Source organism: Heterocephalus glaber, unplaced genomic scaffold (genome assembly GCF_053883595.1).
Source record: "Heterocephalus glaber isolate CG9 unplaced genomic scaffold, H.glaber_assembly_v1.0 deba00000006, whole genome shotgun sequence".
In the NCBI taxonomy this organism is placed as follows: Eukaryota; Metazoa; Chordata; class Mammalia; order Rodentia; family Bathyergidae; genus Heterocephalus; species Heterocephalus glaber.
In genome coordinates, this window is record NW_028258136.1 from 1058521 (window position 1) to 1081992 (window position 23472).

Genomic DNA, 23472 nt, shown 5'->3' on the forward strand with positions numbered 1-23472 from the left:
CCACTGTTAGCAGCCCCTTTTCCTGAATGCTCCTTTTGAGTATTCACCGAGATAGCAATGCTGGTGGGTATGGACTGGGCTCCTCTAAGAATAGCCCTGGACGTGGAGAAGATCCACGCAAGATCCCATCTTGAGCTGTGTCCAGAGTGGCAGAGCCAGCATGGAGCTCATTGCCAGAAATCGCAGATGAGGCCTGTGTGTCACACTGTGGGAAGGGACAGCCACTGAAGAATTTTATTCCAGACTTACACTTTGGATAGATCACTTTGTAGGGGAGGGATGCTGAGGTAAATTCGAGGGAGGGCAAGCCCAGTCACACCAAGGGAACAATTTGACACCAGCCCAGGCTGCTGAGCTTGAGAGTTTGGGTTACTTGGTGGTAATAGAGGTGCCAAGGAATAGGCACACTGGAGAACCATTTAAGGGGCAGAATGGGGGCTGGGAGTATAACTCAGTGTAAGGCTCTAGATTTGCTCCCCAGCACTGGAAAAAGAAAAGAGGAAAATAGAATGGGTGGACCTCAGGGACTGATTGTGAGGGGTGGGAAGGAAAAGCAGACCCTGAGGTAGCTCCTGTGGACTGGCATGAGTGGCCAATTGGATGGTGGTGGCCTTCACTTAGATTAGGAGTGCAGGCTGGGGACTGGCTGGCGGAAGGAGGAAGAGGAAATTAGTTTTGGAGTGCTGGGTTTTAAATGCTTTGGGGACATCTAAGTAAAGATCCAAAAGGTACCTGGATAGGATCTGAAGCTCCAGGTGCAGAGCAGAATGGAAGCTCACAGATGGGGCTGGGTAGCACATGGGCAGTGGTGAATGCAGAAAAGTAATGCAGGAGCCTAGTCTGGAAGAAAATGAGTGAGAGGAGGGGTCAGCCAAGGGGAGGAGCTGAGCAATAGCAACCTCACAGGCAGCATCATCCAATAAAACAGAGGTCCTGGAAGCAGAGGTGAGGCTGGCCCCGACAGATGTCAGCACGGGGGTCATCCATGGACATCTTGGCCAGAGTGGCCTCAACAGCATGGGTGGGGGAAGGAATGAGGTGGTAGAGTGGACAGAGAGGAGATCAACCCTAAATCCAACTCTCTCTTCTCCAGTGGGATTTTTGGGGAGCGGCTCCCCCTCCGTTACTACCTTTCAGCTGGAATGCTGCTCAGTGGTCTTTTCACCGCCCTCTTCGGCCTGGGATATTTCTGGAACATACACATGCTCTGGTACTTTGTGCTCATCCAGGTATGATGTTAAGTCATGTACTCAAGACTGTTGCCATCACAGAATGGATCCTAGAGGCGGCCAGTTCTCCCCAGCCACCCTCAGGTATAGCAGGCAAGGACCTGGACTCCCTGCTTGTAGGTCCTGTTTTGCACCCTGACAGCCATGCACTATTGGCTCATACTTCTGCCTTGAGCACTATACTGAGGCCACTTCAGATGCAGAGGCTCGGACTTGGCTCCAATAATCTTGAGCTAGACAAGAAACCAGCTTGTGACAATGGGGTGTATGTGGATGTGTGTGTAAGGGACAGGTTTGCAGGGTGGAATGTGGAGACCCAGGACATTGAACCTCGTCCACCAAGGGTGGTCAAGCAGGGCACATGCCCAGACCTGTTCTCACCCTTGGTCCTCTTTCCTTGCAGATCTGCAACGGACTTGTCCAGACCACAGGCTGGCCTTCCGTCGTGGCCTGCGTTGGCAACTGGTTCGGGAAGGGGAAGTGAGTGTGACAAGAAGAAGGAAGAGTAGGGAGGACCAAGGAGGTCTGGGGCCACTGAGGCAGCCATTAGAGGACCTCAGGGGGCTCAGGGGAAATGATGAGAAAATGCCCGTGTCCTGCTGGTTTTCGCAAGCTGAGATGGGAATGTTTCCAGGCTATAAAGCGGACTGGCTTTCTCACGGATGAGGACTTTACCCATAGTACAGGCAGCCTCAGTTATGTTTTTTCTCATAATAGTTACATAACTGTTTTTGTTTTCTTGAACTGGGTTTTGTGCAAAACAAGTTGCTTCTGAGTAAGATTTTTCACCCTTAGTGTTACTGGCATTTGGAACTGTCCAACACAACGTAGGTATTTAGCGGGACCCTTGGCATCTCCCCAGGAGACGTCAGTAGCAAACCCCAGGGTTGTGACCAAAAAACTCCAGATATTACCGGATGTTGGGGGGGATTGCCCTCAGTTTGAGAGTACAGATTTAGAGTGAAATTAAGGGGCAAAAGAGAAGAAAGAGCAGGGGCTTCACATCTTTAGTGTGGTGAGCTCCTATCTGGATTTGCTCAAGGCACTGGCCAAAGGGAAGGGGACCCCGGCTCCTGCTACCGCCTGCTTGACACCAGCCAAAGCCTCCTCACTGACTGTCTTTCGGCTTTGAGAGTCCCTGTCTTGGGTATGTCCTGGAGGCTGGAAGCAGCCAGTGCTCTGAGCTTGACCAGGGCAATAACTTCTACTTTTTTCTCCTTTCCTTCTCTCCCCTCCAGGCGGGGGTTCATCATGGGCATCTGGAATTCCCACACATCTGTGGGCAACATACTGGGTTCCCTGATCGCAGGCCTCTGGGTAAACAGTCACTGGGGCCTGTCGTTCATTGTGCCTGGCATTATCACCGCTGCCATGGGCATCTTTACCTTCCTCTTCCTCATTGAGTGTGAGTGGACCTCACCCTCCCCAAAGACCCCACGAGTGGGAGAGAGCAGCTGGATGTACTGGGGGGATGGCTGGTCATGGGGTGGGGGCATCAGCTGTGTGACTTGGAGCTTCAGTTTTGTCATTTGTAAAGAAGGAATAACTATACCCTAGGATTTCTGAAGGTTCAAGCGAGACAGTGTCCTCATAGTGCTTGGCCTGTAGTGGGTGCTCAGCCAACACTGGCTGGGTCTAGGAGGGGTGGGAAGGAGCGGATGTAACTGAAGCACCTGATTGCTTACATCCTGTGCTGATGGCTGTTGTCTTCCCCATTCTCTGACAGGCCTGTGAGTTGGGGAGCCCAAGTGTAAGAGCCACTTTGTACCTGAGAGGCAGTCGTGACACAGTCAGTAGAAAAGCCAGCCTAGAACCCTGTCCTCCTGAGCCCCATTGCCCAATCCCTCATGCTGGGAGGCTGTGTGGGAGCTGTTGTGCTGCTCCCCACCACCAGTTTAGGCCCCACGTGAAGTGAGAGAGAGCCTGGCCTCTTGGGAAGCTTCCTAGAGGTCATTTATTTTTTTCAGACCCAGAAGATGTGGACTGCACCCCACCACAACACCATGTGAGTGGGAGTTCTCCCAGCCCTGTCCCGACCCTCCTCCAGTCAGAGGGGGAAGACTGGGAAATAGAGCCAGAGGTGGGCCCTGGGGTTGGGTCCCCAACAACCTGACAGGTCTAGCAGAGGTCCGTCCATCCCTTCGAGGCTGGGAGCCCTAGTCTCTCACCGGGCCATCCCTCCAGCTAGGAGAGGTGGCACATGGGTGTGCCCCAGTGAGGGCTTCTCTCATCTGCTCAGGGTGGGTCAGATGACAGCCAGGACAACCCTGAGGACCCTGGGAGCAGTTCCTACTCTCACAGGGAGAGCAGGATGGAGGCTGCAGCTAGCTGCTCCAAGGAGCCATGCCCTGAGCCTGCCGCCATCAGCTTCCTGGGGGCTCTCAAGATCCCGGTAAGAAGTCTCTGGAATGGAGGGAAGAGAGGGGCTTTCTGAATTTTTCCATAGGGTGTCAGGAGACAAGGTGCTGGGAGTGACTGGTGTTTTCCGTAGGAGAGCCAGCTGCTTGGGGAGGGAAGTGTGGGAGACCTGTCTGGACACAGCAGGCGCATTTCCCCTATTGGGATTGGGTGTCTATTTGAGGTTGCTTTGTATGGGATAATGGACAGTCCTGGGTTGGCACTGAGCTGCCTCGTGGGGCCACCACTGGCTGGAGGATCTTGGACCCCTTTCTATTGTGTTTTCCGTTCCATTCCCCAGGGTGTGATCGAGTTTTCTTTGTGTCTGCTCTTTGCCAAGCTGGTCAGCTATACCTTCCTCTATTGGCTACCCCTCTATATCTTCAATGTAGGTAAGTCCGAGGCAAAGAAGAGCTGAGAGGATGGGGTCTCTGAGGAGCCCCAGGCCACTGCTTGCTGGGGAGGAAGCCCTGGCATGGCTGCATATGATTTCAGTACCCAGGCAGGATTTCAGCTGAGCCTGTCCTAAAACCTGAGATTTGTTCAGTTATTTGTTTAAGTGGGAAGCTCGGCCCTGTGTACCCATCCCCTAGACTCTGACTCCAGCCCTCCCCTGGACCTGACTTGGGCATTTGTAGCGCAAAGCTCTGTTCTGCAATCCTGTCTTCTCCTCCAGCCTGAGTGTAGGGGAAATCCTCTCGGGGCTGCTTGGCTCGCAGGTGTTGGGGCTGGAGTGCTAGGAAAGGTCTTCATGAGTACCTCTCCCAGCCCAGGAAAGGCCTGGTGAGTCACCCCACTGCGTGCAGGTGACCATGGTGCTCTTCTGCCAAGGGGACCTCATAGGGTTGATGTCTTTTTGTTGGGGTCTGCTGGGCTGCACTGGGGGAGCAGCCCCACCTCGTGGGCTACTCTCTTCTGCCCCTGCCTCTGCCCAAGGACGTACAGATGAGGAGAGATGACCTTTGTGGTTGAAAAGGATGTTTCATGTCCACCTGGCCTGGATCTCTGCTTTTCTATAGGTGGGGTGGCTCCATCAAGGAGGGGCCCGTTCCACCTTCCCAGCCCCCATGAGCCTCAAACTCCACCTCTCACCCAGGGCTGCTCCACTCCCTGCCAAGCTTGGGAGGGACAGTGCTGCCTGACCGCTCATGAGCTTGCTCCAAACAGGAGACACAGCAGGGTCTCAGGCTGGCGCTTGCCCCTCCACTCCATACGAGGGGCCCTTCTCTGTGACAGTGTAGACTGCTGGGATGGTTTCATGGACACTGTGACTTTTGTGGCCTTGGTGTTGACTTCAACTATGAGTCAACCTTGGGGATGTGGATGCAAGTCTAGTTCTGGACACTCACCCAGGGCATGAGGTCCCCTGTTTCCCGAATGTCTTCTCCTGGCTCTGTGCTTTAGCAGAGACTTAAGGTGGCTGGGAGGACCTCCTAGAGGGGCCTGCTGCTAGGTCAGGAGCGGAGCAAAGAGAGAGTGCATGGTGGGCTGAAGCTTGGTGAGATCAGTTGTGCTCCAGGAGAGAGATGGCCCCCTGTGGCAGGGTTTTCAGGGGCCAGATCCCAGGCTTGCAAGAGAGGGGTTGTTCTGAGAGGTCAGCATCATCCTGCAGGGAAAGACTGGGGGGCAGAGCAGGCAAGTCCCAAAGTGCCAGACTTATGGCAGCCCTAGCCAAGCCCTGCACCCAGCTCCCTCCTCTGAGGAGGTGGTCAGACCGGGTGCGTGTCCTGTAGGGATCCTTCCCAGGGAACTCAGGATGTTTGCCCTGAACCACCGCTTGTGTCTGACCATATATTTGTGTTTCCCACAGCTCATTTTGGTGCCAAGGAGGCTGGGGACCTGTCTACACTCTTTGATGTTGGTGGCATCATAGGTGAGGCCCTGACCTCCTCAGCTGGAGGCTGGCTTCCCTGCTTCTTTGTAGGGTGCAAAAAGAAGGAACAGCCTACTGGGCCATGGGCTCCAGAGAAGAAAGGTGTCTTGAGTGTTTTCTTATTTCTGCTCCTGCCCAGCAGGGTGACTGTAAGAAAGATGGTGTTTGTGTTTGGTTTCCTGCAGGGATGAGTACAGGGGAGGGAGAAACTCTGCCGGTTCTTGGTGGCAGGCTCAGGCCAGGGCTGGGCAGCAGTCGAGGGGTGGTGTGGTCCTCTCTGGGGCCATGTGTAAGTGGCTGTGTGTTGCAGGTGGCATCATGGCAGGGCTGGTCTCTGACTACATCAATGGCAGGGCTACCACGTGCTGCGTCATGCTGATCTTGGCTGCCCCGGTGGTGCGTATGATCTCAAGGGCACAGCACAGGTCTTGTCAGTGGGTACTCAGCCTCTGACTGTGTGCCTGTCTCCACATCTGTGCACACAGCTGTCTTGTGCACACACACACTTGTACATCTATGTGCACATTAGGGAGAGAAATGAGAGTCCACAGAGTAGCAGGAGAGTCCTTGAAGGAGGCCAGGACTCGAGTTTTGGAAAGGGATCAGTGACTGACTTAGTGGAGAAGAGGAAGACCAGCTGCTAAACTTCTTCACCACAGAAAGGGAAAAAGCTTGTTGTTAGACATGAGAGAAGACTTTTTAGGAAAAGGGAAACAACAGATTGCCTTGTTTTAGACCTTCCCTCCCTAGACCCTTAAAGACTGAGAAGTCTGGATGTAAGAGGGAGGAGGAATGGGGTTCCAGATCAGGACAGGGTTGCTCTGGACTCAGGACTTTGGCCCAGCAAAGGGGGCTGAGGTGCAACTCTGCCTCTCTCCCCCTCTCACAGATGTTTCTGTACAATTCCGTGGGCCAGAACGGGATCGCCAGCTCCATGGGTAAGAAGACATGTCCTGCAGGTCCACAGGAAAGACATAACCTTGAGGATCCACAGGCATGGGGACATCAGAGAAGCTGGGAGGGTGGAGGCCTGAGGTGTCACCGCTTGGAGGCTGTGGGTGCCCCTCATCTCTAACTGCACCGTCTCTGCTGCTCCCCAGTGATGCTGATTATCTGCGGGGCCCTGGTCAATGGCCCATATGCGCTCATCACCACAGCTGTCTCTGCTGACCTGGTAAGTGAGCCATCCCCAGGGCCCAGGGGCTGCTCTGAGGGTCTTCCCAGAGCCTCTGAGTCCAGCCCTTTCCCCTTTCCACCCCTGCAGGGGCGAGACCCTCAAAGTCCTTCAGAACTCACCATGGGCTCCTCTTTTCTCTCAACCTCAAGCCACAATTTCTTCTTTCCCTGAGTCAACCTCTCCCTGGTCCTGCTGGGTGCTGCTGCTCAGCTGGGCCCCACAGTCTGCTCTCTCCCCAGGGAACTCATGAGAGCCTGAAGGGCAATGCCAAGGCCCTCTCCACCGTCACAGCTATCATCGACGGCACTGGCTCCATAGGTCTGTGAACCTGGGCCTCCCCTTGGGCAGACCCTTTGGTATGCTGTCCTCTGGCAGGCAGGGAAGTGTGGACCCATCTCACCTGGCTACCCTCCATACAGGTGCGGCCCTGGGCCCCCTGCTGGCTGGGCTCATTTCCCCCACGGGCTGGAACAACGTCTTCTACATGCTCATCTCCGCTGACATCCTGGCCTGCTTGGTAAGAGTTCTTGGGGTACACAGATGGGTACTGGAGGTGCTCTGTCCTGCCACACTGGCATTCTGGAGGGCCAAAGCATCCAGTCTTCTGGGACAATGAGAACAGCTGCCTTTGCTCAGAACCACTTGCTTCTCGGGGTGATCCCCTGTCCAGTGAAACTGTGCAACCCCTTTCTCTGCTGCCAGCCCCCTGCTCAGCTGGACCCGGGAGCTGTGTGCTGGTGCTCATGGTGCTCTCCCTTCACTTGTGCCTTGGACTTCCCACAGCTCCTGTGCCGGTTGGTGTACAAAGAGATCCTGGCCTGGAAGGTGTCCCTAAGCAGAGGCAGAGGGTGAGTCCACCAGCAGCTGAAGGCCCATCTCTCCCAACCTTACTTCCTTTGGGAACCCACCCAGGGCTCAGCCACCCTATACTCAGTCTGAGGCTGGTTTAGCTCAGACCCCAAGGACTTTGAGGCAGCCCTCCCAGTGGGCAGGGCGGACCGCACCCCATCCCAGCCGCACTAACCTGTCCTCTGTTGTCCCATGTGTCTCCGTAGCTCTAGTCTGGCCCTAACCCACCCGCGATAGTATTTTCAAGTCCCATGACTTTTGTGAGTATTTTCTTCAAGTCTGTGACTAATATGTCATTAGAGATCATGGGCTGTATGCAAATCCTCTCTCCTCAGTATGATTTTTTCTCCAACTTTCTCTTTTTTCTTGGGTGCCAGGTCCAGAGACTCAACCCGGGCAGAGCATGGTACTTGAGAAGGGTTTCTCAGGAGGTCTGAGATACCACACAGGGTAGCAGCCTCTCCCCTGAGGGACACACCCTTAGGACAGAGGGCCCAAAGGTGGGAATCCTTTTCCCACTGAACTCAAGCTGAGCTGCAGGTGCCTCCTGAAGTTCAGAAACCAAGTTTTTCTGGCCCCTCTGCCTGGGGTGTGCAAAGAAAAGCAACTACCAATCAGAGCCTCTGAAACAAAATTTGAAGCAAGTGTCCATGCCTGGCCTGGTGAGCTGTCTGCCTGGTGTCTCTTGGTGGTGGGTGTGGGGACAGAGTGGCTGAGCTAGGGGCTGGCCAGAGGCTGAGCTGCTCACTGGTGCTGGTGGTTGGGTGACTCTCCCTGTGGCCTTTCTGGCTCCTTCTGAGCAGGAGCCTTTTACTAATGAGGAGCTGGATGGAGCCTGGACCTGGATGGGATGGTAAATATGAGAAGAACCCCTGGGGCAGTGGTAGTGAACCTATGTCAAGTGTGCCCCAGCGGGCTGTTGGTATTACTGAAAGCTCTAAAGGGTTCCCCATCACTCCCCTGGGGTCATGGTAACCGAGTGGTATCTGGGGAAGTACTCCACTTTAGGAAGGTATCATTATGAGGAGAAAAGTTGAAACCAGGAAGCAACACTATAAGCAGGAAACATTCATAGTGTCTGTCCTGCCTTGTTCTGTCCTGAAGGAGGGGACCGGGGAATCAGACAGCCTTGGTTTTTTTGTTTCTGTTTGTTGGTTTGTTTTAGTGGTGCTAAGGATGGAACTGAGGCCCTTTCCCATGCTAGGCAAGCACTCCGCTATTAAGCAACACCTCCAGCCCATGATTGGACAGCTTGGTTTATTTCCTTCCATTTGAGGGATTCTGGGAGGGGAAGAAAAGAAGCAGAAAGGGAAAAGATGGACTATTTCATGAGCGTTGCTCTCCTCCTGGAATGGAGCGCAGCCTTAGATACTGTAGCTCTCTCTGTTCTCAGCCACTTGGAGTCAGGTGCTCTCAGGGGGTAGTTCTGATCCCGATAGACCAAAAATGCCAAACCCAGGACTGTGGGGTTGGCTTTTCCAGCACTGCTGAGGTCCCAAGCTGGGCCTCCTCTATGGAAGGCCTGTGGGGGTGTGCAGGGATTTTCTGGAGCAGAGAGCTCTGGGGTGGGGGGATCTGGAGTCCCCGGACAATCCTGGCTCAGACCGTGGGTGCACCCCCAGGTCCTCTTTGTCCTTGTGCACAATGGGAACGCTTATCCCTCAGCATTTGGCAGAGTTGATCTGAGGCTGACATGAGATGGAATATGTGAAAGGGCTTTGTAAAGCTTCATGTGTGGCATCAACATTTTAAAATTTTTTGGTTTTCTGGTTTATTGGCTTATTTATTGGTCCTTGTACAAGAGGTAAAAGGGAGCCCTGGTTACAAGGAGCAGAGATGAATGGCAGAGCTTATTAAATTGCATCTCACCTTCTCTTCCATCTTCTCTCTCTTCTTCATTGCAGCTATAAAGAAATATGAGCCTCAACTGGAAGTGAATCGTGGAGGGTCCCCACTGGGTCCCCAAACAGCTCCCCATGGGAAGACAACGGAAACTTCCACTGAGGGGAGAAGCAAAGACTCTCGATCTAACCCCAAACAGCCAAGCCCAACCCATAGGGCTGCTAAGGGTGTTGAAGACTTGCCATGGAAGGGGACTGCCAAGTATGAGGAAATGGAAGACTCAGGGCCTGAGTGCTGGGCCTGCCAGCACAAGGACTGGGATCAGAACACATGCTCAGTCTCCTGCTTGCTCAGATTCCCAGGCAGAGGCAGAGGCTCTCTAGGGTCAAAGGTGCATCTCTCCTTCCCGAGTTAGATTTTAATCTCTGTAATCAGCCTGTGCCTATAGGGGGCATCTCACCCCGTTTCAAATGTGCCCGACCTCTCTTTGTCCCTTTGTCAGGAGCCAGTCTTCTCTGTGTATTTCCCCAAGTTCGACCCTCTTCTTCTATCCTCCCTTTGATCTGTTTATAACTCCCTCTCTGGCTTTGATTAAAGTATTGTGACTGTTCTTCCAGGGCTGAGACTAGGGTGGGGCCAGGCGGTACCTCGGCAGGCACCCGATGTCAGGGGCTCGCTGGCTCGTGCTGTGCCTACCCTGAGAGTGAACCTCCCTTGCCTCACCCTGGTTCTCAGCCCCTGACAATGTCTCAGTGGCTGGTGACATCAAGGTCAGTGCTGTGGGGACTGACAGGGGTGAGCATGACTGAAAATACCCTCATGTAAATTAAGCATTTTGAGAATGAAATCCCATTGGTTACTGAGTGCCCACTGCATGCCAGTGCTGCTGTAGGAATGAAGGGGACAATGGACAGAGAAAGGACTTATGCCTTGAGCACTGGGGGCACAAGAAATGGTGATGCTGCCTGGCCCGTTGAGCAGCTGCTAATGTGCAGTTCCTTGGAGGCACCTGCAGCACCCCTACCAGTGTCCTGATGCACGCAATCCCTCCACCCCACCCCGGATTGTGACATGCCAGGCTGGCTCCTGGTGTTTCCACCTGACCTCTTCAGTTGCCCATCAGCACCATGCAGACTTTCTTTGCCAACTGAGCCTGTGCTCATCCTTGGTAGGGCTTGGTATGGCAGCAGCATGTGGGGTTCACACTGGTGGTTGAGGCAGGGTCCTGGGGCCACAAGATTGGCGTGCAGGCGCTGGTGACCACCAGCATGACCATGACACCCATGACTTGGAGCACACAGGGAGTCAAGAGTCCATGCTAGATACAATCATTGTATTTATTAGGATGCTGCATGGCAGGTGTGTTAGCTGAACATGTCGGCCTCAGCAGTGAAGTGGGCTGTATGCTGTGTGATGATAACTCAGTAAGCTCCATATGCACGATGCTCACTTCAGCTCTGAAAGTAGGAGTCTTCCAGCGACCTCTAAGTCCTCAGAGTCCTCCATAGGAGCTGTGATGTGTGGCTTCGTGCTCAGTTTCTGAAGACCAGGAAGAACTATGACATCATCACTTAGGAGGGACCCGCTGAAGGAGACGCTGTGTTACTTCTCTAAGCCACTAGATGGCGATATAATCCCGTGGTAAAACCCAGCATGGCCTCTGTTGCTGTCCTGCTTTTGGAAAGGAGATAGGAGAGGTTCCCTTTGGCCAACTTTGCTCCATGAAGGTCAAGGTAGGAAGGATGACTTTTTTGAAGCCTTCTCTTCCTCAACCTCACCACTTACGGCCTCTACATCTGTTTCCTCATCAAAAAATGGCAATAACATTCCATACCTCACAGAATTGCTGTGAAAGGTGCTAAGTATTAAATGCACTTCCGGCCTTAAGGAGCTAGTCTCCTCAGGGGACAAGATAGGGGATATGAAAAAGTTAAGAACATAAGAAACGTAAAAAAAAAAAAAAAAGAAGAAGAAGAAGCAACGGAGGTAGTGACTCACAGTGAGAGCACTCCCACTGTCAGTCCAGCCCTGACGAGATGGGCTGGCAGGGGTGATCCCAGAGCAATTGGAGGAATCAGTGTGTGGCTTGGGCCTTGGATGACTGGCTTGATAAGGCAGTGAGGGGAGTGAAGGGGGGAGTGAGAATGAGCACTCGCCATGCCCCTGGGAAATGGAGACAAACAGCTCCTACCAGCAGAGAAGCTGGCACTAGAGAGGTGGGAGAGGCCAGCTGAGGAACGAGGGCTTCCGCTGTGGGTGGGAGCTGGACGGCGGGGGGGGGGGGGGGGGCGCAGCCCTGAGCTCTGTCCCTTTTGCACTGACCTCCCAGCTCCAGGCTCCCTGCCCCTCAGCTGGGCACTGAGTGTTCACCAGAGGCCTGGTACCTGCCTTCTCTCTGGGCCCTCACACTCACATGGGGCTAATGGAAGAGCATTACGTTAATTAGTTATTCATTTAATTTAACTTCACATTTGGTCTCAATTAAGCTTAAAGTGTTCTTCCTTATAGATGCTACAATAGCACTTGTAATTAAAAAGCAATAACTCTTTGCGTTTCTCCTTTAGAGATCCATTGGGAGGTTGGGCTAGTGTGGGGGTGGGGGAAACAAGAAGCAGTGGAAAGAATGGGAAAGAAGCTCTTGATAAAGTTTAAATTGGGAAGCCACCACTAAGACCCAAATTGGGAGGAAGGAATTCAGGATGGCCTGGGGGTCTGGGGCGGGGCGATTTGCTGGAGGAAACTGAGAAGTGGATAAAGTAACAGATGTTGCACATGAAATTGTGGGGACAGGAAGATGGTGGGGGTGGGGTGGAAAGAGGTGACCCTTACAGCTGGAAGACGGGGCTGTGCAGTATATGTATTCTGTGGTAGGTGGAACGTGCCCCTGCCCAGTCCAAGACAGCCACATGCTAATTCCCACCTCCAGTAAATATATAACTTTCCCTGGCGAACAAGACTTGGCCAAGGTGATTTAAGGATCTCCAGATGGGGAGACTGCCCTGGTTTTTGTCAGGGAGACCCATGGAGCCACAAGGTTCCTTATAAATCACACAAGGCAGGAGCGTCAGAGGCTGGAAGATGCTACACTGCACCAGCCAGGGGATGCGAGTGACTTCTATGAGCTAGAAAAGCCAAGAAAGTGGATTCTCCCTTAGAGTCTCCAAGTCTTGTCTTTAGTCCCATAAAACCCATTTCTAATTTTGATCTCTAGAACTCTAAGATAAATTTGTGTTGTTCTAAATCACTCTAATGGTTATAAGTTACAACAGAAATGGGAAGCTAATACTCACAGTAAATCTGGGAAATGATCAATTTAGACAGGAAAACAATGAAATCCCCAAAGCTTAAAAACAAATAGGGAGGCAGCCATGTAGCATAAGCACAGAGTCCTTTATATCCTTCAGGAAAACTCAGTCTACTACTGTAGCTGCTCAATTGTTTGGTGCTTATCAGTAAGGGGAGGTCAAAGTCTAACAGAACAGAGACCTGCCAAAAACACAGGTTTGATCAGTGAAGTTGTCTCTGAGGTCCCACTTGTCTTTTCACTGCTTTGCCCCAGACTCTTATCTAGTTCCTAAAATTCTGGAATTTCCACCAGTCAGCTGCTTCTCCTTGATGTTTTTATCAAGCGGATTCAAATTGCCTGATCCTGGTCCCTTCTAGTCCTGTTTTTGTCTTACATAGCAACACAGACTAATAGAAAGGAGTAAACAAGGAGCCAAACTGCCTGACCTCAAATCCTGGCCCCTGCCTCCCCTTTAGAGCGGTCTCAAGGTGCCCAGCTCACCAGTCTGTGCTGCGCCCCTCTGTGAAGTGGGAATGGTAAGAGGACCTACTTTGCTGGGCTAATGCATGATGACAGGAGTTACTGCTTACAACCTACTTAGAAAAATACCGGGCACATGTTTGCTAAATGTAATAAAAATTGTGATTTCAGCATGTGAAGTGTACTTCTTTCTAAGTTTTGGGATGGATCTGGAGATTGAAGGCTGAACTCTATGAACTATAAAAGCCTCTCCAATCCTCAGTTTTTATGCTCCTATGAGGATAATCAACACTTTTCCAGGTTCCTTTCCATACGGCTCTGATTCCCACATCTGGAAACTTGTTTCTGTATAACTACAGGCAGATACTTAAAGTTTTAAGTTAAGGAGTTGAAATAAAATGTTTGTTATTTGTACTATCAATGTTAATTAGAATTTTTTAATGGAACTTTTTTACCTTTTAAGATATAAATTGAGGAAATGAGCAGGTATAAATAGCTAAAATATAGCATTAACCAATGAAAAAAATGAATTGTTTGAAAGCCAAAAATGATCTGTAAACCAAGAAATGAGATGTGAGGGATCCATTTGGGAGGCTGGGCTGGTGTCACATTTTGAGTACTACTGCTAACTAGCTATGAAGGTTTTAAAATGCCTTTCTGTCTTTTTCTGTTTCTCCTCTGCAAAATAATGGCAGCAGGTTTCTTTTTACACTGAGAATAAAACAGAAATGCTTCAGCTGCAGCACCGATGAAATAGAGTCAATAAAAAAAAGTTTATGTCTTGACAGAACAAGAAACAGATTACTTTGTTAGAATAAAAACATGTTAAAGTAACTGGGATGTCTTCATCCTGAGATGGAGTTAGGGAGACAGGCGGGACAGGCTGATCCAGCGATTGGCTGGGGCAGGACCACTGCTCTGTGCCTGACAGGCATGCGACTCTGTGTGTCGTGTGAATGAGCACTAGGCATTCCCCAGTGCCCACAAGTCATACACTTGTGATGCATTTGTACCTTAAATATCAGGTAACCTGCATCAAAAAAGGAATATTCGTATTACTTCTATTTTTATAAATGAGAAATTTAAGGAACTTATCAAGGAATTGCTAAGTGCTTTGCTGGCTTGAGAAACTTCTAGAACGTAACACAGAGCACCACCTAAAGGATCAAACAAACATCTCTATTTGGGGGGAGGGGCAAAGGGGTGAGGTGGTGTTCTTTTAATTTAGCTTGTCAGGAGACAAGTTTGGAAGGCTACAAAAGAAACCATTTGCACAGAGGAGCCTGCATGTACTCTCCCTCCCAACTTCTAAACAGTAGGGCTCACCAGTCTCTAGGGAGAGGGAACAGAACAGCAAAACCTACCCTGAAGCCAACTGACCCCAAAATAGTGAAGGAAACACTAAGATGATTTCTATTTAGAGGAGGGCTCCAAGTCTGCAGGAAGACCATGACATGGGGCGCCATCTCAGACACTGACTATAGATGCACCCCATGCCCAAGTATCCAAAATGTACTATGAGCTCTCTCAGCCTTCCACTTCTGGGACCCACCCCATGGAGTTTTGTTCCAGGATCACATATTATTTTCTAGAGATGCAGGAAGAAATAATCTATCATCCATTTCATCGCATCTGGTCATTACAGACCCAGGAACTACAGAAGGCAGGCCTAGTTGAAATACACTGTACAAAGTGTATTTTTTCCTCAAAGCCAGCCTTAAAACACAAATTTGTCAGTCACATCAGGTTTAAATATTGCAGCATTAATAGTGTTGTTTGAGAAGGAATTGTTTTTCCAAATTTAACACATTTTTCTCCATGTAAATAATCACCTCTTTACTATTATTCAATAGTTGCACACCTTTTTTGGAGAAATAAGAGCTTTCCCAGAGTTGCTTTTTCAGCAAGTATCTCAGGAAAAGGTGCAAGGACCACGTGTGGTTGTTAGAAGGCAGCGTCCCACTGCGGCAGGCTCCAAATTTGCACAGAGGTGGGACACCTGGAAGCTTCAGTGTGCATGTCAGAGAGGCACCAGTGAACCGCAAGTCTGCCCTGTTTTCCCTTCTCTTCTCTCCTGTGATAAGCTTGGAGGGGTGATTCTTCTCTTATCTATGGGCCTAAGAAACGATTTCCTTTCTTGGTCTTCTTTAGACCATAATTTTAAGTGACATAAATCAGACACACAAGTTTAAATATCACATTGTTTCTATAGTGTGAGAAATCCAAGAGGTAAATAAGGAGCAAATGGAGGATAGATATTGGGAAGTAGGAAGAACATATTCAAATGGGAAGGAGAACAAGGGAGTGGGGAGGGAAAAGGGATTTTTAAAAAAAGAGAGAGAATGGAAGGAAACAAATGGGAAAGCTTTTGTAAATGGGGAGGGGAATAGGGAAAAAAAAAGACATACTATATACAGGTACAAATTCTCTATGATGAACATGATCATTATGTATGGTAAATATGTGCTGATAAAAACATAAATAAAAAAGAAATATTTTAAAAACTGGGAAAAAATGACTTAAGACTTTCTGAATAAAGCTTTCTCTGCAAGCCTTTCCCAAACTGAGGAGCTAAAGGAAACAATTTAAGTGGAGGGGCAACTCTGCCTGACACTCACCAGTCCAGGACTCTTGCTAGACACCAGCTCTTGCCTCTTGTCATTTAGGGCTGAGCCCCTCAGGGGAGACAGGACTGGGGACCTCTCTATCGTGACAATAGGATCCAGGACAGAAAGCAAGGAGAAGTGGCCTTAATCTCCCTCAAGCTCTCAAAGTTCTACAGAGCTCAGTGGGTGGAAGGTTGACTGACTGTCAATTTGAGTAAATAATGCCCAACTAAATTGGCTCAGCATAGTCTTGGGTGTGGAAGACCCACCCTAGGGAGGATCATCACCAGAACGCTATAAAAGGGAATTGAAGAAGGAAGGATTGATTTTGTTTCCCTTGGAAGAGCTCCAGTCTTAGCTTTCACATTGGACATCATCTCCTGGCTTTCAGTGCAGACCCTTCAGCCTCCTGATACAGACTCACATGGGACACTACATGGAGCTCCAGGCTGGACCACAGCCCCTTCATTTAGTGACAAATTTCACTGAGTTTGGGAGATTAGACAAGTATAAGAATCTAATGTTGAGAATGTACATTCTTAACTAGCTTGGAGAAAGCACTACAAAGATAAAAACACAAGATCACAACCCCTAAAGGACTCCTCCAGTAATTAAATGAGGCACACAGAGGCCACAGATACTAGAAGAAAAACAACCCAGAGATTTACGGCAGCAAGACGGTCACCCACCATTTATATGCCTTCCCTCTAATTCCCAATCAAACTTCAAATATAAAAATTCCAGCTTCAGAAAGCTGTGGCTAAAAGTTTGATGCGAAAGTCAGCTGTTGGGTGTTGTTTATTGCTTTATTAGAGAAAGGGAAAGTGACTCCTATTACCTTTATAGAGTTCCGTGGAATTATATGCAAAGTGGTCGATAACAACATCTAAATAAGCCTTCCAAATTATCACATTAAAATAACTTTAACATTTGAGTACTTTCCTTTCTAAGTGAGTTTAACTTCATCATTAGGAATCTCACATGCACCTGTAATCCCAGCAGTTGAGAGGCTGAGTTGGGAGGATAGCAAGTTCAATTCCCACCTGGGCAACTTAGCAAGCCCTGTCTCAAAAATAAAATTCAAAAAGTAAAATAAATAAATAAATAAATAAAAAGCTGGGGATGTAGTTCAGTGTGAAGGCCTCAGGTTTATTTCTCAGTACAAAAAAAAAATTCACACACTCTTACCAAAAGGACCAGATTCTTCTACTAGACAGCAGAAGCCAAAGTACTCCAAAATCCACTTACTAGTAGCTATTGAAAATCTGCTCTGAGCAGATGACTGCTTCCCTTTCCAAACAGATGAAATTCCTGAAGTACAGATAGTAAGATGACAACAAGCAGGTGAGATTCTGCCCCACAGGGACAATTTTACAACCCCGTTTCTAGAGTCTAGGGCTCACCACAGTTATCTAAGTGAAGATGGACTCTCCCCTGCTCTTAAGACATGAAGGCTGTAAAAACAAGGCTCTTCAGAGTGACTTTCGGCTCATCGATGGCATCCACATGCAGCACAGGGGGCCAGGGTCTCTGCTTCCTGGACAGTGCTCAGGAGGACCGCAGTGGTTTGGCAAAGACCGGCTCCAGGACATGATGAGTTAGAACCAAGAAGAGGCTCCCAAGGAAGATGGCACTGAGGAAAGCCAGCAGGACATAGCGCCCAATGAAAAAGGCATCCACAATCTGGGGGAAGAAAGCATCAAGATGAAATCCCTACCATGTCATCGTCTGGGCTGTATTAATCTGAAATCTGTGATGAATGCACTGAAAGTCTGTTCATCCACATGTGGAACTTCCAGTAATATCTTGCCCTGAACCTCCTCTGCAAATACATAAGAAAGGGTTTCTTTCCCTCAACTCCTTGAGTAGGTGATACAAAGGATTACTAAATGCAGGGAAGGAATACCTCAATTTAGGAGGTTTATAAATGCTTTGAAGTTCCTGCATGAATTCTTTCATGTTCTGAAATCAGTTACCTGAAAGAGTTAATAGGTAGCTTACTTGGTCCTAGGAAAGCTCATAAACATACATTAAAATACAATAATATAACAACACCCCTGCACACAGGACCCAACCCTAAAAACCACCAACCCATTGCCATTGACAAAGGTTTGTTTTCAAAATGAGATGGTGCCTCTCTATGGCTGTCATCAGAAGAGCTCTGAACCTTAACATTTGTTACCCAGTATCCTAAGGGAGAGAAAAAATGGACATTTGCCTGAGATGGGAAAATATTTAAAAGGATAAGGAATTTGCCTCATGATATGGTAAACCAGTCATACCTGATGCCCTAATTCTACTCATCTTTGCTGACAAAAACATGTAACTGGTGTTGGCTCTACCTGTTTACCTGCTGTCCACCCCCAGAACTCCACTCTCCCCAGAGCCAAATGGTGGTGCTTAAATTTGGACAGGAAAACACAATTTAATGTATAGCAACACAAACCAAGTGACTGTGACTGGCTGACTTTACTGAAGCTTTGAAAACCCATAGGTAGAAGAGAATCCAAAATAACTGAGAGGTAACAGTCACAGACAGAATAATGGCCTAAAGATGTCCACATCCCAATCCCCAGAAACAGAATATGTTAGATTACACAACAACAGGAATTAAATTACTAATCCACTGTTCTTAAAATAGGAAGGTTAGCCTGGAGTGCCCGATCCAGGTGGGCCCAATGTTCTTAAGTTAAAGAAAGAGATGTAAAGATGGAAGCAGGACCAGAGATGCAAGTTGTGCTGCTGGCTTGGAAGATGAAGAAGGAGGACGGCTCTAGCAGCTGGACAGTGAGGAATCGGTTTCTCCCCTGGAACCTCCAGAAGGAACGAAGCCTTGCAGACCCCTTGCTTTGAGCCCAGTGAGACTTAGTTTGGACTTCTGCAAGACTATGAGACCACTACATTTGCAGTAATTTGTTTCTGCAGCAACAGAAAACTAATACAGTGTTGACAGACAAGGTATCTAGCAAACCCAAGCACTGAAAGGATCACTGAACTCCACAGGCACCAAGATGGCTGCAGACTCCCCAGCAGCTCTGGAGAGCACCCCAACAGTCAACTTCCGGCAAAGGTCAGTTTGATATAAAAGCTTTAACATAACTTTGACCTTGGCTCCAGAACTGAAGGAGTCTCTCAAGGCCGGGCTACATGTTTGCTCGTTCGACTGTTTCACTTTTTAATTAGCCAATTAGCAGGCCTTGGGTGCAGAAGGCCCAGGTCATGTATTATTGATACAGTATTGAGCCGGGCTACTGCAAGGGCCGGATCTCAAAACCTGAAAATGAGGTCTCCAATTTGGCAACCATGCTGACAAACACATTTTGCTCAAATTCAATTTTCTCTGGAGTCTGAAAATCAAATGTTGGAGAACAGACCTTGATTTCAAAACCGTACTTGCTTGGTGCCATCTAGCCAGTCACATCTACTCAGTGTATAACTATACAGCTGATGTCACTTTCTACCCTTAAAGACAAAGACACTGAGGTGAGAATGTACCCCTCACTCGTACACACGGTACTTACACCTTCAGAGTAGTTTCCAAATGCAAACAAAAAACCAACATCCATGGAAATAATTCCTTGAATTAGTGTGGGATTATTTTCCTTGAGTTTTCAGAACTAATTTCCTTCCTTTTTCCATGCTTTAGTTTCTAGGTAGACTTGGAAGTCTGTGTCTAGTATAATCTAAAAGTTATATAACTTTGTGTATAGTTCTCTAGTATCACACTGGTAGCCTGTGAGTTCTCTGGGGTGGGATCTGCTATTCTGTTGACACTGCGGATTGTTTTAAGACAGATCACAGTTTGAGTCCTTGCTCTGTCTCTTTATGTGTATATGTGACCTGTCAGGTTACCTTAATCTCTTACAGCCTCAGCATCCTTACCTATAAAATGGGGATAATAAAAGCGCCTATGTGACACTACTTAGGGCTTCCCGGGGTTTATTCTTTCTTTTCTTTTTTTTTCCCTCCGATACTGGGGAACAAAGTCAGGACCTTGTGCTTGTAAGGCAAGTGCTGCACCCCTGAGCTAAATCCCTGGCCCTGTCCTTCGGTTTAAATGAGATGGTGCAAACATGTTTATCATAGAACCTGGCACATAGCAATCCTTTAAGAAATGTTAGCTATTATAAAAATGGAGGTTGAGAGGAAAGAGGCTATGAGCAGGAATAATGGGGCAGAAGAGATCAGTAGCCTTAACCATCTCCTATTGGTTTGAGACCAGCTGTGCTTCGTCAAGCCGGACCACCACATCAGGGCTGAGCCAGGATTGGCGGTGTCCCCAGAAAAGGACAATGAGGGGTGATGAAAGCTCACTCACGGAGGTGGGAACTGGCAGATATGGTCAATGAGGACTGAGGAGTTGTCAGTATCAAGTTCATCTATAGCAGTGATGGCAAAACTTTTAAAGCTTTCAATGATACAAACAGCCCACTGCAGCACATGTGCCGCCACTGATCTGTAGGATGTTTTTTTTTTTTTGGCACTACTGAGGATTGAACCTGGGGGTGCTCTACCACAGAGCTACATCCCCAGCCCTTTAAACAAATTTTTATTTTGAGACAGGCTGTCACTAAGTTGCTCAGGCTGGCCTGGACAACTTGTGATCCTCCTGATTCAGCCTCCCAAGGAGTTGGGATTAGAGGTGTGCATTATCATGCCTGGCTAAATCCATGTATATCTTTACCTTCTGCTTTCCACAGAGATGTTCCTCTTCCTCTACTGCTCTTATCTATGGAAACAATTCTCTGTCTATCAAAGGTGGAAAAGTATACCCAGGGAAATGGAAAGGCATGTCAGGGGACCGCGGGCAGTTTAAGGGCTTGGGCCCAGGATCTAAAGTTCTGAGCCAAGGCTACAGGAACAGGAACGCCTCACTTCAGAAGTAGGTCTGTTCCCACTTCTAGTTCATTTTCTCTTTCTCCGTCCTCGTAGTAGGAGCTGGCCTTTTGACACATCATTATAAACTTGATGCAAGTTAGAGATGAGACTAAATCAGACAAACCACTGCCTGGCAGTGTTACAGGTGGAAGTTACAAGATTTCTTCCCTGGATGACCGGACAAGGGGCTTAAAACTCTCCCTGATCTTTTCCCCATAGTTGTCTGAAAATTACAATTCTGACGCACCACAGGTCACAGGGCAGAATGGAGGTTAGGACCTGGAAGCACAGTACTAAAACCAACAGCTTTACCTTCATTTCGACTCCTGGGGCTGGAAATTCACTGGCTCGGGGAAAGAGTAACAGAACGGATGTGATGATCAGAGCACCGAGGAACACAAAAATGACAGAGAACCTGTGGTCAGAAAGATGAGTACTGAAAGCACTGTTAACAGTTCCTTCACTAACCAGTTAGGCCAGGACTGGCTCCTCCTGGGGGGCCAGGACTCTGCTTCTGTCCCTTAATAATGCCCAGAGGCCTGCTGTCCACAGCCTTCTCCACACTGAGCCTCTCCAGATTCTCCAGACAGGCACCCGTTGGGTGCATGCCTGTTTCTTCTGGATAATGTCAAATTCCAACAATGGGAATTCATAGTTTCTTTTGTTTCTGCCTGAAATCATAATCAAGAGAAATCAAAGTAGTCCCTCCTCATGTTCATGTCAGTTGTTTTTAGACCAGAACACTTTAGTATATGCTGTAACTCTGCTTCTCACTGACACAGACTCACCAGAGTACAACTCTGCCATATTTTCAGGGTCAGTTTATGGCCTAAATCTGTTCTACAAAATCAGTGCCTGATATAAAGGGCAGATCCAACCCACAGAATGCTTCTGTAGTTTCCCCTGGCCCAGGTCTAGAGTCTTAGGGACCAGACTAAGTATGTATATCATCAATCTTTACAATTAAGAAAAACTCCCATGTACAACTCCAGGAAATTCAATAGGCAGTGAAAGCAGATTTTCTTGTCATCTCTGTTTCCCCCCATCTTCTCCAAAGTAAGAACTGAAAAATACACTTCCCTTCTCCTCCCACCTCTGCTTCAGAGCATAAATAACACAGTTAGTGCTTATGATAAGAGGTTAAAATGCAACTCATTCAAACTGCCAGTAATTACAAAAATGATCTTCTGAATTCTAAATGTTTAATGAGCGTCAGCGATTTTGCCTCTAATTGCTTTTACCTAGGACTCCCAGCTGGAAAGAACGCCTTACCTAGCTATCCCAGAGGCTCTGGATAACAGCACACACAGCAGCAGCACCAATACCCAGAGCAGGGCTAGGATGAACACGCCGGCACCCACTCCCAGCACCATGCCCGCCATCCTGGGGAGGAAGGCATCATCAGCTCCCGCCTGCCTGAGCCCCACCCGTGCCCACGCCCAGCACTGAGACAAGTACAGAAAGCCCGAGCTCCACAATATTGCAAGTCTTTAGCTCTCAGCAGTGTCCCATCCTGGAAGCCCTGAATGGGAATCAGAACTTGAGAACCCAAAGCCTTTTTTTGTGGTGGACACTGAGAAATTGCCCTCTGCTCTGTTGTGTCATTTAAATGTGGTCTCTGGGTTCCAGGTTGACTTCTTCCTCCTGCCCACAGTGGGAAGCTAAACTCTGCCCACTACAAAACCCTCATCGGGGACTGGTAGAAGGTGCCAGGGCTGGGAGCTTCAGCACCAAAGCAGAAGCCGAAGCTCACCAGTTAAATTCATGGTGTGGACTTTGACTCACCAGGCAATCCCAAGACAGGAATTTTCACTGTGTTGTCAGAGTTCTTGTTCACAAAAGGAAGAAAATGTCCAGTCCTTAAAGAGGAGGAAGAATAGCCATCAATATTTTTGGACACTGATTATGTGCGAAATATTTTATAAACATGTCTTGTATAATCATAGCAAGAAGCTCCTGAGGAAGATATTATTATATCCATGTATAATATCCATTATATAGAAGATGTCAGTGCAGTGTAAGTAAGGGGTGTGGGTTTATTTCCTAATTAGTGGCCTGCGACAACAGAAATTCATTCTCTCACTGTTCCTGAGACCAGAAGTCCAAAATACAGACGTGGGTAGGGACACGCTCTCCAAGGATCTGGGGGGACCCTTCCTGGCCTCTTCAGCCTCCAGGCGTTCCTCGGCTTGTGACACAATTCCAACGTGCCTCCGTCTCCATCCACATGGCCTTCCTGTCTCTGTTTTCTTCTTGTCTGTCTATTAAAAAGGCATTTTTCACTGGACTTAAGTTCTACTAGAATAACCTGGTATGATCCTATCACCAGATTCTTTTTTTTAAACATCCTTTTATTGGTACATTTTAGGTATACAATATAATGACATTCATCATTGGAAATTTGCACTATTACATAATCTCTCTTGGTTCTTATTTTTCCTCATGCCCCTGCCCTCCCTTCAACCCCTCCATCCCTCCCTATTTACAAAGACTTTGTTTCCTTTTTTTCATTTTCTCATATTAATTCCATTCCCTTCTTCCCTTTCCCCTACCCCTCCCACTTCCCCTTTGCCCCTTTTCTTCCTATTTCACATTATCTATTATACCTTTTAGTCCTTATTTACACTTTCAGTTTCTTACTCTGGAGAAACTATTCAGGATTTACACATGTGTGTCCTGTTTATTTCACTTAAGAGTATCACCTCAATGTGCATCTGTTTAGCAATAAATGTCTCTAATTTCTCATTTTTCATGGCTGAGTAGTACTCCATTTTATTTAAAAACCCCACATTTTCTTTATCCAGTCTCCAGTTGATGGGCATTTGGGCTGCTTACAAGTTTTAGCTATTACAAAT

At 48.4% G+C, this 23472-nt stretch overlaps 2 protein-coding genes across 10 annotated transcripts in view; one reads left to right on the forward strand and one right to left on the reverse strand.

The window, feature by feature from the left end:
* The window catches only part of Slc37a2 (solute carrier family 37 member 2), a 28009-nt gene extending 14462 nt beyond the window's left edge, over positions 1-13547 (forward strand). For 2 of the 4 annotated variants that reach the window (XM_087203748.1, XM_087204228.1), the window contains exons 5-19: positions 1094-1229; positions 1633-1709; positions 2468-2634; positions 3197-3234; positions 3469-3621; positions 3928-4018; positions 5437-5499; positions 5810-5895; positions 6389-6437; positions 6600-6673; positions 6916-6994; positions 7096-7193; positions 7460-7524; positions 7732-7785; positions 9430-13547. In XM_087203748.1, the coding sequence (XP_087059874.1) occupies positions 1094-1229; positions 1633-1709; positions 2468-2634; positions 3197-3234; positions 3469-3621; positions 3928-4018; positions 5437-5499; positions 5810-5895; positions 6389-6437; positions 6600-6673; positions 6916-6994; positions 7096-7193; positions 7460-7524; positions 7732-7762 (1207 nt within the window). In that variant the 3' untranslated portion in view covers positions 7763-7785; positions 9430-13547. Of the gene's footprint in view, positions 1-1093; positions 1230-1632; positions 1710-2467; positions 2635-3196; positions 3235-3468; positions 3622-3927; positions 4019-5436; positions 5500-5809; positions 5896-6388; positions 6438-6599; positions 6674-6763; positions 6995-7095; positions 7194-7459; positions 7525-7731; positions 7786-9429 lie in introns of those variants that run through there. The other 2 variants (XM_021251910.2, XM_087204256.1) reach the window with 2 other exon arrangements.
* Positions 10743-23472, reverse strand: part of Tmem218 (transmembrane protein 218) — a 32603-nt gene continuing 19873 nt past the window's right edge. For 3 of the 6 annotated variants that reach the window (XM_004874487.3, XM_013069152.3, XM_004874486.4), the window contains 4 exons: positions 22403-22476; positions 21890-22000; positions 20930-21032; positions 16868-17422 (listed from right to left, as the gene is read on the reverse strand). In XM_004874487.3, the coding sequence (XP_004874544.1) occupies positions 17288-17422; positions 20930-21032; positions 21890-21999 (348 nt within the window). In that variant the 5' untranslated portion in view covers position 22000; positions 22403-22476 and the 3' untranslated portion in view covers positions 16868-17287. Of the gene's footprint in view, positions 11039-16867; positions 17423-20929; positions 21033-21889; positions 22001-22402; positions 22477-23472 lie in introns of those variants that run through there. The other 3 variants (XM_087204397.1, XM_087204409.1, XM_087204447.1) reach the window with 3 other exon arrangements.